This window comes from Harpia harpyja, chromosome 4, assembly GCF_026419915.1.
Source record: "Harpia harpyja isolate bHarHar1 chromosome 4, bHarHar1 primary haplotype, whole genome shotgun sequence".
NCBI lineage: Eukaryota > Metazoa > Chordata > Aves > Accipitriformes > Accipitridae > Harpia > Harpia harpyja.
In genome coordinates, this window is record NC_068943.1 from 45,852,633 (window position 1) to 45,868,840 (window position 16,208).

At 42.7% G+C, this 16,208-nt stretch overlaps 1 protein-coding gene across 7 annotated transcripts in view; it reads left to right on the forward strand.

Annotated features, from left to right (window-relative positions):
- Positions 1 to 16,208, forward strand: part of NCAM1 (neural cell adhesion molecule 1) — a 159,880-nt gene that overhangs the window by 96,966 nt on the left and 46,706 nt on the right. For 4 of the 7 annotated variants that reach the window (XM_052786601.1, XM_052786595.1, XM_052786598.1 and 1 more), the window contains exons 5-12: positions 473 to 610; positions 1,116 to 1,233; positions 2,496 to 2,665; positions 3,536 to 3,678; positions 9,654 to 9,683; positions 14,161 to 14,311; positions 14,900 to 15,084; positions 15,441 to 15,537. In XM_052786601.1, the coding sequence (XP_052642561.1) occupies positions 473 to 610; positions 1,116 to 1,233; positions 2,496 to 2,665; positions 3,536 to 3,678; positions 9,654 to 9,683; positions 14,161 to 14,311; positions 14,900 to 15,084; positions 15,441 to 15,537 (1,032 nt within the window). The remainder of the gene's footprint in view (positions 1 to 472; positions 611 to 1,115; positions 1,234 to 2,495; positions 2,666 to 3,535; positions 3,679 to 9,653; positions 9,684 to 14,160; positions 14,312 to 14,899; positions 15,085 to 15,440; positions 15,538 to 16,208) is intronic. The other 3 variants (XM_052786596.1, XM_052786602.1, XM_052786600.1) reach the window with 1 other exon arrangement.

Here is a 16,208-nt window from a genome sequence, read left to right on the forward strand (position 1 = left end):
GAACCTTTTGCTTTCTTTCAAAATGCTGCAGACTGTCATGCCCAGAGGGGTGTTTTACTGGCAGAGGAGACTTTGGAGCCCTGATTCCAGCTGAGCATTTGTGCCTCAGCTGTTTCCCACATCTGCTTGTTGCTAGCACAAGGGAACTGTAGTAAGACTTGAACTCTGCCACCCTTGGGCAAGAGGGGCAAGTTTCAAATTGCTTGTTGTCTGATGCTAATTAAGTGTAAATGTTTTTGTGTGTGTATATTTATCTGTTTATCTCTCCTTGTGTACTTAAAGCACCAGAGCAATTTGCCTGCTACCCACATCTGGTTTCTTTCTTGGCAAAGTCAGATCCAGTTACAGCAGCATCTCCATTAAATGATGGGAAGGGATATTTTATTACGCTAAGCCTTGTCTCAACCCAGAAAGGGCAAGGAGAGAAGAAGAACCTATTACCTGCAGTGAGCTTTCCTTTTGTCTTTTCTAGTTCGATTTATAGTGCTGTCCAACAACTACCTGCAGATCCGGGGCATCAAGAAAACAGATGAAGGGACATACCGCTGTGAGGGCCGGATCTTGGCTCGTGGGGAGATCAACTTCAAAGATATTCAGGTCATCGTAAATGGTGAGCAGCTTAGAGTAAGGCTAGTATGGGAGCAGGATATATAGCACCTGCACTCCAGGCTGCTGATGGAAATGTTACTTTAGATTCACACTCACGATTTACCATCAGCTTACTAATCTTTCTCTGCTGTGTCAAATAAAAACGTCCCTGAAATTGACTGAGTGTTTACCAGATGTTTACAGGAAATTGTCATGTCAAGAGAAACCTTAAGTGTCTCATGTCTTAGAGTGAGGTATTGATCTTGTTGGGACCCACAAGTGGGTTTGTCCACAATACTGATTTTCTGTGTGTCTCCCCAACCCCTGCCCTTCCTTCCCTGTGCTGATTGCCTTGGAGAGCTCATGCATCAAACCTGTTGATTGAAACCTGCACGTGATGGTATAAGGGTTTGAATTACTAGTGACATCTGTGTGCATTGCAGAGATTTACAGTGAGCCTTCCAGGGCTCACTCTTGCTCACATCTTCTGTCCTTTCTAACTTCAATGTGGATTCCTTCTCTTCTAGTACCTCCTTCTGTGCGCGCCAGGCAGAGCACCATGAATGCCACTGCCAACCTCAGCCAGTCTGTCACTTTAGCATGTGATGCTGATGGCTTTCCTGAGCCAACCATGACGTGGACAAAGTAAGATGCTGCGTGCAATGTCCTGATTGTGTGTGAGCATGGATGTTTTCACCAAGGCCTGGAAAACCAGGCTGGAGGGAAAGCAACATTTTAACTGGAATAAGATTAATTCATTTTTCTCACAAGAGGAAAAAATGGCCTCATAATGGAATTGCAGTTAGCTTCTGTTGTAGGTTAACCCCAGTAGGCAGCTAAATACCACACAGCCACTCACTACATGCCCCCTGAGTGGGATGGGGAAGAGAATCAGAAGGGTAACATCCAAAAACTCATTGCTTGAGATAAAGACGGTTTAATAGATGAAGCAAAAGCTGTGCATGCAAGCAAAGCAAAATAAGGAATTCATTCACTACTCCCATTGGCTGGTAGGTGTTTAGCCAGGTCAGCTGTCCCAGCTGTATCCCCTCCCAACTTCTTGTGCACTCCCTGCCTACTCACTGGCAGGGCAGTGTGAGAAACAGAAAACCCTTTGACATTGTGTGTATACTGTTCAGCAATAGCTAAAACATCATTGTGTTATCAATGCTGTTTGGTCACAAACCCAAAACATAGCACCATATGAGCTACTATAAAGAAAATTAACTCTGTCTCAGCCAAAACCAGTACAGCTTCCTGGAAAAACAAGAATAACAGTAAAACCAGCAATTTTTAACTGTCCCATTGCATCCTTTGTCAAGGTGCAAATACAGATGAAGCTTCATGCTGACCAGGCCTGTCCCGTGGGTCAGTTTATTATCATCTGTTGCACTGGTGGTGAAACTTAGGCAAAAGTGGATGCTGTAACTTGCATTTGTCATGCCAGGAGACCCGCATCTGAAGTCTTTATCTTCATTTCATCAGGTCTAAACTACACTGTCAGGCAGTGATACAGACTTCAGGTATACTATTCTTGAAATTGCGTAGCCTTTGGCGAAGGTTATGAGGACAAGTTGTAATGTTGAAAAAGCTGATGACAACTTGGAATACTGCCTTGAAATGCAAGGACAGAAGCCACCTTCAACGGTGTTTATAGCTCTTGTATATAGGCTATGACGTGTGTCAGGAGGCAAAAGGTTCAGCTGCCAAGAGCCCTAAGGCAGGAGGGATTAGGAATAGATCAAAATGTAAGCTTTGCAGCCCACAGAGAAAGGAAAAGGTGGTGGTCCCTCTCAACCTGAGGAGTTTCAGTGTAGCAATGCGGTTGTAGCATTAACAAGCCTAAAACAAATAACCTTTGACTGCTGCTCCTCCCCAACACAGCCAGTGCGCTTTGTGCCCTGCAGGGATGGAGAGCCAATAGAAGAGGCCAATGATGAAGAGAAGTACAGTTTGAACTATGATGGGTCTGAGCTCATTATCAAGAAGGTGGATAAGAGTGACGAAGCAGAATACATCTGCATTGCTGAGAACAAGGCTGGCGAGCAGGATGCCACCATTCATCTCAAAGTCTTTGGTAAATATGCTCTTACCGTCCACTCCTTTCCAATCCAGTTGGCTATTGGTAGCTCACTAGAGCAAGCTCGAAGTAACCTACTTATCCCAGATAATGCCTGATGTGGCTTATCCAGAGCTGCTGCTTTCCCAAGTAATGCTGTGCACCTCTGCCATCATGTTGGGCAAAACAGAGTCTGTGTATGTGTCTGAAACAGATGCCAATTCCATTCTGCTTCCTTTCTGATAAAAGAAATGCAGTCCTGTGCAGGGAGTGGTGTGAGATTCACATGCTACTTGAAATATCTTCCAGGCCCAGAGGGCTGAATCCTAATCCAACCAAAGCTGCTATTAAAAGGGCTTTAGCACTTCAGCGGGACTTGCTATAACCTGGACAGGGAGGTGAACTCCACCCGACCACTGTGTGAATGACCTCAAACTTGCAGGAATGAATCAGCAGCTTTCCTACCTTCCATGAATCTGGGAGTGTTAAGGAATATATTTCTCCCTGTCCCATCCCTCTGCAGCCACTTGGCAAAGCTGCTTATGAAAAGGCTAATTTGGGGCAGAGAAAGCAGAGAGGTGGAAGACTTAGCTGATAATTGCAGGGACTGATCATCTGTACACTGTTAAATGGGTTCTACTTCAGATATATCCACTTCTAGTCCTCTCCTACAAAACTCAGCTGTAAGCATGTGTAGAAAAGGTCTTCTAGTTCTGCAAGGAGGTACCCTCTTCTCAAATGTCACTCTGCTCCCTTTCCCATGTGGCAGTAAACCTGTGCCAATTGAAAAGCCTTTTTTCCCCCAGTGTTGCTTGTTTCAAACATTGCTCTTGACAGGCAAGCTTCATTCTGAGCACCAACTGAAAGAAGGTTGCTTCTTCTTTTCAGCAAAACCCAAAATCACCTATGTGGAGAATAAAACAGCCATGGAACTGGAGGATCAGATTACACTGACCTGTGAGGCATCTGGGGACCCAATCCCTTCCATCACATGGAAAACTTCCACCCGGAACATCAGCAATGAAGAGAAGGTATAACTCTTCCCAAAACCATGGTCTCATTTGCTGGGATCAGTGCAGCTTGTATCTGCCTGCCTCTGCTGATCCAGAATGCATGACAGCCGCATGCAGATGCACATGGAAATCATGGTGATTCCCCTCTCTGTAGTGAGAACACATGCAGTCCTGCACAGACTGTCTGCTAAAGGGTTAGCTCCACAGCTGAAGTAATGCCATAGAGGTCCTTTCATACAAAGAGCCTTCTCAGTTTATAACAACTGGGGATATGCTTTTTAATTCCTGCTGGTATCACTCTGAGTTGAATTAACTTGAAAAGCAGTAGGTCCTGGACCCTTTTTGGAGGAGTTTCCAAAGGGACCTACAGTTGCAGGAAGCTTGTGAAAGGGTTTTTCCCTTCAATTTCCAAGCTGAGAGGTGGGAATGAGCACCCTGATTCCAGTGTTGTCCATGCTGTATTATGATGATGATATCATCTGCGAGGGTGGCAGGTGGAGAGGTGTGGGGTATTATCTCTCAAAGATGCAGTGGACCAAAATGAGCCTGTTAATTCCTTCTTGCCTTTCTGTATTGTATTCTAATACTGCATGTATCTGAAGCACAAAAGCCTGGCTGCCTTTGTGTTCACCTGTTTTGTTGATCACATCAATACCATTTTGTTCTTAAAAGGCAAAAATAATTAGCAGTTTTTCTTTTAAAAAAGAGTGTTTTATTGGCTGTAATTCCCCTTAACTAGACAAGATTAGGATGTGCTGTATTACTGTAGATATTTCATAATAGTTGTATAAGGTGATCAGGAGGCATAGTGTAGAGCCAAAGAAAGCCTAGACAAAAGTTGGAGTAAGGAGTTGTTGCTTATTAATAACCTTCTAATAACAGGACGCTTGAAGGTTCAGCTAACTTGGATGTACCAGAGGTTCTGACTCAATATGAAGGCAGCAGTTGATAGACTATGAAAGTCTCAAAGTGACAGAGGTATCCGCTGTCAGTCATCCACACAGCTGCCATTCTGCACTATAGCCTCCTAAATGAGCTTTTTTTAATTGCCTCCATGATGTCAGCTCTTCACCATGATGTTAATGTGTAACTTACTAATTAGGGTGCCAAGGTTTTCCAGCCTTAATTCTTTCTTAACATCTTTTGGATTTGAGGGCTAGTATAAATCCCTGCAACATTTAGAGAGAGATTTCCATTGCCTTCAAAACCTCTTGACTTGGGCTCTCACTACAGCATGACTGAGGGGACCTGTTTTGACAGGGTAAGGTTATTCATGGTCTTGTCTCTGTCTAGGAAAGCAGTGGGAGGACCTAAGTGCTCTAGCACTTCTAGCCCTAGAGTTTCCATCGCAGCCACGGAAAAGAGCTTTGACAGGGAGAAGAATATAAAAACTGAAATAACACTAAGTCAAGGAGAAGTCGGTAGGAAAGCCTGTTTGCAGAGAGTCCCATCTGTCCAGCCCAATTAAACTAACAAGATCTCAGTGGCAAAACTGCTAACCATTTTTGAGATTCTCATATATCCTGCTTGATGCTGTTAAGTTGGTGATCAGTATTAAGGAAAATGTTAAAACTCTGATAGTTTCTTTTATAGATGGGGGAAAATCAAAGGTTTGAGGTACTACCATGTGTCTCATACTGGTTCAGACCTTCAGGGCAGAGATTTTTTTTTTATCATATACCATGCACTTTCTAGGCAGAAATTTTTTGTGTGTGTGTGTTTTGGTTTGGTTTTTACTTTTTCCGATTCTCTATCTTGTGCTGTAAGTTTAGGTGAATGGTACAGATGTCCAGAAAATCCTCAGGTCAAAATAGCTCTGATAAACATTCTATTACATGTACAATCAAATGCATATATTTAGTTTACCATCCACTTACTGTCTCTGGGATAGCACAGGGAAATGGATGGTCTTTGGTCGGGGACAAACAATACTATTTTTAAAATCATCAAGCCCTACTTTTGAATATGCTTTAGGTACTTAGAATCATAGAATCATAGAATCATTTAGGTTGGAAAAGACCTTCAAGATCATTGAGTCTAACCATCAACCATGGATGCATCTGTCTTGCTACATGTTGTTTACTTTTGTAGTCATATTTCAGTCCAGATTTTTAAAGATCTAGAGGTGCCTTAACTCCCATGAACATTTGGTACTTCAGAAAAACCTACCCAAATGCCCAAACAAACAAACAAAAACCTCTCTGGCTTAGAGGTTTTTTCCCCACTCAGTCTCTGTCCAAGAACAGAGACAGTCTGACATGTGGACAAGGGGCAGGAGGTGCTGTAGCCCAAACACCTAGGTTGACAATGTCAACTATTTCAACATTCCCACACTTCCCTAAGAGACCTGTTGATACCCTAGCATGCATAGCAAAAGATTCTCCTCTCTATGGCTATGCCTACATAACATGGTACCCCTTGGACAAGCAATCTTTTGCTTTGATGGTCTGCAAAGGTAAGTGGTTGTGACTGTGCCCTGGCAAAATCAGATGATTAGCAACTGTATAGCAACACAGATGAGCAGACCAAACTTCCAGATACTGGCATGGTGGAAGCTTCCTCTTACTAGTAAGCTGGCAGCTTGCATTCTTCTGCCCTGCAGGGAGTGCAAGTAAAATAAAAGTTTTAAAAAAATAAAAATTTGCTTATATGTGGTTTACTTCAGTTGTGAATGGAGGAACATGCTACTTAGGAGAAACTTTTGCCCTGTCGGTCTGAGATGCCTGCCTATCACTACTGCAGAACACAGCAGAACTAACAGGCCTGGGAAGTCATCAACATGATGATTTGAAATGGTTTGGCTTGATCTTTCCTCAAGTATTTATTGCTGTGCCATTGTAGGCAGGAGGAATGCTTTCTCTTTGAATGATACCAGGTGTAAAGCTGATCAAGCCAGTATGCCATATTCCTCATCACCTTCAGTATATTTCATGCCCTTTCAAGAGACATGTTTCTTCTATTGCTCTAGCAGAATACTAACTGTGATTCAGTAAATATAGTTTTGATCTGCTGTGTATTGGTGTATAAAAGTTTTACGATTTTAGTGCAAACATGAGTGTGTTTCCTGTCAGATTTTTGGATGAAGCAATCACTAACTACCCTTACACACACTTTCATGCAACAGTTGCAGAGACAGACCTAGGTTTCTTACCCTGCAGTACAGCTCAGTGTGTGAGGAATGGGGGGGGTAACAGGTGATGCTTTTATGCAGCTCTTTTATTTTCTTGCTAGAGCTGGCAGTAGGTATATCTGTGGCGTAGGATCACACTTAGTACAGCTGTCTGGCCTCCCACGCTAGCTATCAAGATGTGCATCGCGTTACCATTTTCTCGATGGCAAGTCAAAAATAATTACCAGAATGAAAGAATCAAAGAACAGAGGAAGAGATTAGCTCTGGTATTCTTCCTACTTACAGTTTAACCTGTATAGTGTTATTGGGCCTTTTCCACCAAGGCTGTCCCACAAGGTTCCCTGTTCCTAAAGTAGGAAAATGCAGAAGTCTGACTTCTGAATGGACCAGAGTTTGCGAGGCCCCTTTAGTAGGTGACTGCTTGTCTGAATGACAGATGTCTTTTTGCTCACACCTCTGACAGGTGCATTACAGCGCTGCATTGTGCTACCCTGAGAACAGTCCAATGCATCCTTCCACTTATTTTCTGGGTTACTGTTACTGACCAGTAGCCGCTATCAACTCTATGTCATTGGCAGCTAAAGCAAATAGATAAGTTGTTAAAAATTTGGAAATCTTTAGATGAAGACATCTTGATTGAATTCCAGCAACATAAGGAGTGCCCCTTTGCTAGGACATAAGCATTGAGTTGCCAGTGTTGCAGCAGCATGCTAGGGCACGATAACCAGAAGATGAGAGGAACTCCTTCCCTTGCACAGTTCACACTAGGTCAAATTTAGCAGTGAAGTAATTAAAAAATAATTTAAAAAAAAAGAAGAGTCAAATAGAGAAGAGCCAAATACTCTGCTGATGCAAGTGAGCATTGTTGCAATATCTTCAGCTAAGTGCTTCTAGATGTGATGAAGCAGATCTAACATTTCAAGATTTAACTTAAGTTTAATTTCCTGATATTTTTTTTTTCTTTTAAGTGGACAATATACCTTGAATACAATTCCTTGTCTTAAATTTGTGTAGTACTTCGTATCTTGTGGATGTACATGGGAATATCTTTGGATTTAATAAGCCAGGGAGTAAACTACATTGGCAGTTCCCAGGAACTCCCTTGTAAGTGAAGATGCTCCCATTTAACAACTTGCTTCCAAAGGGAAGAGAAGATGCTAGCACGCATGAGGCTTTTGCTTCCCTCTCTCCCCTGCATGGCGCCGAGTAGAGCTTGTGTTTCTCTTTGTCTTGTAAGGAAGAGTTACTATGAAACTCTCCAGGATGGAGAACGTGGTTGTGCCTTTTTCCCCCATGCCCATGAGTGCCATTACAAAGAAACAGCAAACTCTAGGAGTGTGGGAACAGGCTTTTTTCCTCCATCTTCCTTTAGGTTGACAGGTACTGAACATCAAAGGATAAAAGATGTCTCTTTTTTTTTTTTTTTTTTTTTTTTTTCTTTCCCCTTTCTTTTTTTTAAATCCCTCTGTGCTGACACCATAGAGACTCAGTCAATAGGATTGAAAAGGGACTTGCATGGGTATAAGCAAGGCAGTTCCCTGGCTAGCCTGGCTTGCTCAGGTACAGAGAATGACTGGTACATCAGAAAGGGATTATGCTGCATTATTATGGTTGCCTGTTCAGCTCTCAGGGAACTTGTGCACAACAGGATATATATACAAAGAAATGATCAGGTGATGGGAGTGTCCTAGCCCATGCAGGTGTTGATGAGCTTCTCTTCAGATGGCTTCATGTCAGGCCTCTAGTTACAAGCAAATAACTTGCTTTTATCAAAGACATTCTGAAATGAGGCTGTCTGTACCATATGTTAATACTTAAGTCTCACAATGTTCACTAGAAGCACTGTGGAAACTACTATGTTTTTTATTCTCATTTCCTAAGCTTTCATCTCCATTTCTGTAACGTCACTCTTGTGTATGCTGTTATATCCACACATCAGCAATGCTTGTGCCTCACATTCAATAATGCCATCATGGCTGTGATATTAGCAGGTGATTTTTGACTCCTGAACTGAAATGGATCAAGTTGCAATTGAAATAGAGACCAGAAGAAAAATATTTGAAAGATAAATTGTAGGGGAAAAATGGAACCCAGCAACTATGGTCCTTCTGAACCACAGTGAATATGGTCCACACTGTTGGTGGCTTTCTCTGAATGGGAAATGCATGTTTATTGGTAAGGTTCGTGCATGTTTCACTGATGCCTGTTGTTTGGTTGTCCCAAGCCCGGTAAGAATTGGGTGTACACATCCCTAAGCATAACAAGGTGGACATTATCAACTGGAGGTACAACGTTCTGCCCTGCTGTCTCCTGTCCAGGGAGGGGTCATACTGTTTCAGTACTCTGCAGCTCAAGGTCTCCTACTCCTGGCACAGTATGCATGTAAAAACGTGTACAAATGCATGATCAAATTAATGATATGAGTGTTAATGTTAATTGGTGTGTGCAGGTGGCTAACAAACCAGTGTTAGAAAACCAGTTCCCTAACTATCTTTGCAATTTAGTGACCTAGGTAATCAGAATCACTTCCCCACTATGCTGGGAGCAGGTTTCTAGAAATGGTGAGACGTGACAAGGGAAATAGTCACTGGATATGTAAAAAGAGCAGTCTCTAGGTGTCGTTAACCTTTGTTTAATCATTTTCAGACCAATTTATAGGATATTTTGAATGCAAATCTAAATTGAGGTTATATTGGGAAATGGAAATTGCGATCACCCCACACACAGGAGATATACATACAACTTAGAGCCTGCATGTGCACAGAACACAATGTGGTGCATACACTATGATACCTAAAAGCAACCTTTGATAAACTTTTATTGCTTTTTTTCTGTTGTTGTGTTCTATATCTGTTCTCTCCAGGCTTCGTGGACCCGGCCCGAGAAACAAGAGGTATAAGATTACCAGACCTTTAGCAAATTTAGTGTTTTGGTTTTGTTTCTTTTAAGCATTACAGATTAACAAATCTCTAGTCCAGTAACCATGCCAACTAAACCAGCATTAATAATGTGAACAAATTAAATATCAATACATAAAAGAAACAGCTTATAGAGTTAGAAGTTGCTTGGCATGTAGTAATGCATTTTTGGATGAGCAAACTAGCTGTGTTGGGAGTGAGTAATTCTGGTTGTCACTTTAAAAAAAAAAAAAGACAAATAGAAAATGTAAAATCTGACAAATAACTGCTTTCACCATTTTCTTCTATGCTACCAGTGTGAATCATATCTAGAGCTTTAAGAATTAGCAACAGTATTCTGGGAAAGTATTTTTTTCCAAAGATAGCCTCTTCTGCTCCAGCCAACTCATCTGTTTGCTCATGGTACTCCTTAAGTTTGACCTTCTCTTAAAGGACAACTGCATCATGTTCCATTTCAAAATCAATGCAGATAAATCTTTCACAAGTTGTATTTCTCCAGAAAATGCTCCAAATTGCTAAATCACTACTTCTCTTTGATTTGCAAGGGCCAGTGAGGGGGTGTAGGATAATGCAGTAACTCAGTCTGGTGCAAATGTGTTTTGTTGCTGTTTTATTTCACATTCAGTGCTGTATTTTAAAAACAGTAATAATAACCTACCTTTACATGCACCTGATTTGTAGCATTCTTGCTTCAAAATGGAGCAGAAAGTATGTTTCCAAGCAAATAATAGGGGTCAGTTAGAGAACAAAATTAGCCATCAGAACTGGGTGACTTATATTTGTATTTTTAGGATCAACTTTGTGGAGGCTCTGGGTATCCTGAATTCTTTTTTTATTTTTAAGCCATCTTAAACCATAGAGACTGGTGTGGCCTAAACAAAGTGAACCTCTAATTTAAGCACCATCCACCTTTGTTTCATATGGGGCTGAGAAGATACTGCCCATTCTTACTTCAAAATAACCTGTTGGAATAGATGAATTGTGGCAAGTGAAGGCATTGGATATTTAGACCAGTTTGCGTTGAAGAATTTGGAATTTGAGTAGTTGCATGTCTTCAGGCCTCATGTTAATTCCTATTACAGTTGTGTCTGTCTCACCACTCCCAGTGTTTTCACTGTTCTCTCTGTCTCAAGCTTTTTATTAATATGAGCACTAATACTATTAAGCTTGTTGTCTCTAAATTTCTTACTGCGTCTGTGTCTTAAAATATCCAGGTGGGGTCCTGTGAGAATGTTGTTGAAGTTTATTTTTGCAGCTTGTGTAGACATATCTTTAAAATAGCTAGCATGGGGTCTTTTAGCAGTGTATTCCAGCAGCAGGGAGTTCAGTTCTAAGGAAGCTGAGTGAATACTTGGCATCAAGTGTTTCACTCTTACTAATGCATTAGCTGGTTTAAAGTAAGGAAGTCTCTATGAGCTTCAGTCATAGCAGCATATATTGGTGTTAAATCTTGCTTTCCTTGCTTTGGAGGCACAATTGCAGTTGGCTGCTTCTTCCTCAGACGGTCAGCTCTACTTACTATGCACAGTCCATAATGTCTCAGTTCACCATTCTGGTCCTGCATATACTGGAGAATTGTTGAAAGTCATATTAGCAGCATATGCTAACAAAAAGACCCTCCACATTGTCCCCAACAGATGCTAAAAAACTCAGTTACAAGCAAAATTACCTCAGTTACACCGCAAACTGGTAATGCCTTTCTGGTAACTGGGAATTAGTGCAACCTTACAAATAGTAAGAGCCGCAGATGAGTCCTGGTTAATGCAGTGCAAGCATACAGCTAGGAGAGACCACTCGTCTTCCTTCACTGGAATTTGTAGCTGTGGTCAGGATTTCTGGGTTTTGTTTTGTAATGATGTCCACTGTGTTCAAAGTGGGTGAGAAGAAGATATGACAGTGTGAAATTAAGTCATGGATACTTGTTTGTTAAAGAACTGAAAAATCCAGAAGATGGAGGGAAGGGGGGTAAATGCATTTCCTACTTGTCTCTCCTCTTCGCCTTTCACACTAAAGTATTGAAATCTAGGCCAGCTTCGTACATAGCGACTATGTGCCACATGGCATTGTCAGAATTTGGAGAAAAACACCTGCTTGTATCTCAGGAAAAGTTGTAGTAATCGGTGTTGTGGAGAACCATCGTCCCCTTTTCTGCAGAGTGGCAGTTGCTATGGCATGAGTTACTGCCTGTGTCCCTTAGGTTGTCTCCCCATTACTATGAAGCATTTTGTTATCCAAAATCCTCAAAATCAAAGAGGCTAGGTAAAGGGATTACAAGTGTCTCCATCTGGTTCACAAGTTTCTATGTATCCTATGTCTTTAATAGCCTGGAATTGTTAGCATCTGATGGTCTGAAATATGAATAAAGAAAACTAGTAGCATGCTTTCTTGGGTAGACATTTTTCTCTTCTTTGGAGTATTTTTCCTGATGTTTTTCTTTCCTTATGCCTTTTGCATTAAGAAACAGAGCTTTATCTTCAGAATCAGTTGCATTACTTGTAAAGTTATCATTTTACCATGACTGCCTAGCACACTTTTGTTTGTATTAGATCTTGACAAAGTGGGGAAAAGGAAGGTTATGCTGGATGTAAAATTACCTTTTCTGTAATGATCATGTGTTGGTATTTTGCCCTGTTTATACTCTTGGCTGCTGGTGGGGTCATAGAGAGAAGTGTTTAGAATATTTACCCAGCTCATGAGCTAAAAGAAGCTGGGAGCTTCTGCAGATCTGGAGTCTTGACATTTATGAATCCTACTGCAATAGTTTCAGAAGTGAGCTGGGTTTTGGAGTCAAATCACAAGTCAGACAAAAGGATAACAACATAGTCAGCCAGTGAAGAAAGGTAAAAGCAGAATTTGGTTGTTTAAGATACCAGAGTGGACTAATCTTGTGTTAAGAGATCCTTCCCTGGTTCTAGGAAATGATGCACACAACACCACGTGTACATGAAATAAAGAACTGTTCCCAGCAACATAAGGGACCAAGCACAGGAGAGGGAGTGGAGTTTGTAGCCTGGGGCATTGGTCAGGGATTGCAGTAGACCTGCGTGCAGGGTAGAAGAGAGACAAAAAATACATATAATTGGGTTTGTGTCATCAAAGGATACTAGTTTTGTGCATACGAAATTTGACTAGCTCAAATGAACTAATATTCAGAACTAACAGAGGTAAGCACATTTACTTGTAGAAACTTCATCAGTCTTGGAGACTGAGACCACTAGCTCAGAACTGAAGGAGGCTTCAGGCCCAGAGGATCTGACCACTTCAGATACCAGAGATGTACTTTGTGCTACAGCTCCGTGCATGTGGCTGTTTAATATCCTCAGGGTTTTTACTCATAATCTCAGTACTTGTCCTGTATCTTCCAAGAAAATTGATGTTCTTGGAGCATTAATTGCATTAAGTGTGGCAGACTGCAGCAGCAGACACAGCCATGAGGGTACCTAATTTATTCATTTGTGCTTGTGCCACTTTGGAAACTAGATGAGAGAGTTGGTGCTTTAAAGCTTCCAAGCTGAAGCATGAACACCAAGAGCTTGCAGAAGCACCCAGGTGGAGGGAGGAGTCCGTGGCCTTATATGCTTCATGTAGTAAGAGAGCACTTGGGCTTTGGTCACAAATTGGAGATGGGGGCTGGGGGGGGAGGGGGGGGGGAGGGGCGCGGAGCGATGTGGGATGGGATCACTGTGTGGCTGCAACCCCTTTGAGCAGGTGGTAGCCTGGATTTTACATTCCTTGTCTCTCTGTCATTGACATCCCCATACTTTCTTGCATGTGGGAGCAATTTCTAAACTGGTTTATAACCAATGCAGTTTGCTCTAGAATTTTCTTGAAGCATCACAAGACCTTGAAGCAGGGTTGTCTCTAGAAGTGTCACATAGTTTTCTTGCCCTGTTCACTGTACCTTGCTGTCTTCAGTGCCATGTTCAGGTGAAAGTTCTGAGCTTTCATTTTGCCTGATTCAGTTCTGAGGTCTGGATCTGTTCTTATTAAAGCCATTTCAAGGACATTGAAATAAAGCAAGTATCAGTGAGAGAAGAGGAAGGCCTGAATTCTCTGAGTGGAAACACAGTAGCTGTTGGGGAGGTTTTCTACAAGAGCACACTAGCAAAAATTTTTGACCAGAGCTGGATCTCTACAGTTCTCATTCTGGGAAGAAGCTTGACATTATCCGGCTATCCTGAGACATGTAGTAGCATCTGATACTTTGGTCCTTCGTTTCATTTTTTCCCTTCTCCTGAGTACTTTGAATCGCTGCAGTTGGCCCTGTGCGATAAGGAATCTTCTTGTTGCTTTTGGAAATGCCTCTGTGCCCATGATTTCACCCAGCGTCAGGTGATCATTTCTGAAGTACTGAGCACTGGAGGGTTGGTGTGACGTAGACTTGCATCCCTTTAGTAGTCTGCACCACAGGCTCAGAGCTCAGCCTCTAACTCTATTTTCCTTTCCTGCCAGACCCTGGATGGGCGCATCATAGTACGTAGCCATGCCCGGGTGTCGTCCCTGACTCTCAAAGAAATTCAGTACACAGATGCCGGAGAGTATGTATGCACAGCCAGCAACACCATCGGGCAGGACTCCCAAGCCATGTACCTTGAAGTGCAGTGTAAGAAGTGGAGGATGGGGCGGGGAGGGTATTCATGTGTTTAGAGGGGGGACTGTTTTGATTTCCTTTCCCTGTGATGAGTCTGAGGCACCTATGGCTAGGGAAATGTGTGTTGTTTAGGTAGAGGGCATGGAAGGCAACTCAGTCTGAAATAATTTTGTTGGAGATGTGTTGCTGTGTGCATACGTGCAAATGTTTGCTCTAGCTCTCTCCAGCTGGGGTACTGTTTGCACCTTGGGAAGATTATGGGCCATGAATCTGCTGCAGTCCCATTTGTTGGGTGCATCAGAGTTCTTCCCTAGGAGAACTTCGTGGTATGCACTTCCCTAGATGCATAGCATGCTGTCTGCTCCTCCTCCCACACTGTGTTAGCAGCCTTTGGGACTGAGTACATTTCCTCCTTATGTCCTTCAGCAAAAGACACTGCCCATCCCCCCAGATGAGAACACAGTTCCCGTTTCCTATTTTAGATTCCCTTCCCCACATTAAACTGGACCCTAGCCAAGGGATCCTTAAAGTGAGGCTAACTGGGCTACTTCAGGAGATTTTCTGGCTCAGATTGCCTTCACAACTGTGTCTGTCTTTCAGATGCCCCCAAGCTTCAGGGCCCTGTGGCTGTCTATACCTGGGAAGGGAATCAAGTGAACATCACCTGTGAGGTATTTGCTTACCCCAGTGCTGTCATCTCCTGGTTCCGGGATGGACAGCTGCTTCCCAGCTCAAACTACAGCAACATCAAGATCTATAACACTCCATCAGCAAGCTACCTGGAGGTGAGGAAAAGCAAGGAGGGGAGAAGGCATATGCAGCCAGGAAGGCTCGGTGCTGTCAAATAATTTATGTGCCTGATGTTGAAGGAGTTAAGTCTTTCGATAGGGCACCCTGTTGGTAGACAAGAAGTTGTGTGGTGTTTCAGGCACATAAATGCTAAGAAAGTCAGGTAACAGAAGACACCACCCCCTCCTTGCCTTTGACTTTTTGCCCACTGCAGTTCTCCCCTCTGTGGACAGCTCTCAGAGTGTTAGCACATGTACTTTATTGTGGCTTCTCTCCCCAGCAAAATGCAGAGTGCACTGGCAGAGTGAAAACGGTTTTCTGATCTGAGCATGAGCCTTCATTCCTTCCACAGGTGACACCAGACTCTGAAAATGACTTTGGGAACTATAACTGCACTGCTGTGAACCGCATTGGCCAGGAGTCCTCAGAGTTCATTCTTGTGCAGGCAGGTGAGCATCCCAGGCAGGGAGATAAGGAAATGCATTTGCAGCCCTTGAGCTGAGGTGACAGAGTGACCGTTCTTTTCTAGTTTGTGTTGATGGGGTAGCAGGAGAGCCAGCTTCTACTTTCAAAGAGACTGTTCATAGATTTTTGCATTGGGGTGGGTTGTAGATAACAAGATCCTCAGTATCTCTGTTTCCTTGTTTCTGAAGGGTCTTGTTCTTTTCTGCGCTTCCAGTACATTGTGACAGAGCTGTGATCTTTGATTTCTGACAGCCATTGCATATATGCATAGGCATGCACATGTGCTTCTCAAAATCAGCAAAACATCCCTAATAGTACAGGTAGCGTAAGACACCTCAAGAGCACTGTGTACAAGCGAAAGAGGCCCAGTGTCTGACTGCATGACAGACTGGAAGGGCCTCTGCTGTCCTCTCAGGGCTGCCATAGAGACAGATTTAGGAATGGTCAAGATATGTATTGAAGTGTCCTATGGAAGAGGTTGTGGGAACAGAATAGCATCCAGGATGCTCTTGCTACTTTGCTCTGGTTGTCCTCTTTTGAAGAAGGTACTGTAAGTCTCTAGCCTCTTAGAGGAGAAGCAAGATGAAGGTCTCTGCACTGTCTAATTAGCATTCTTAAAAGCCCTCTTAACAGTCTTCCCCTCCTGAGGGGAGCC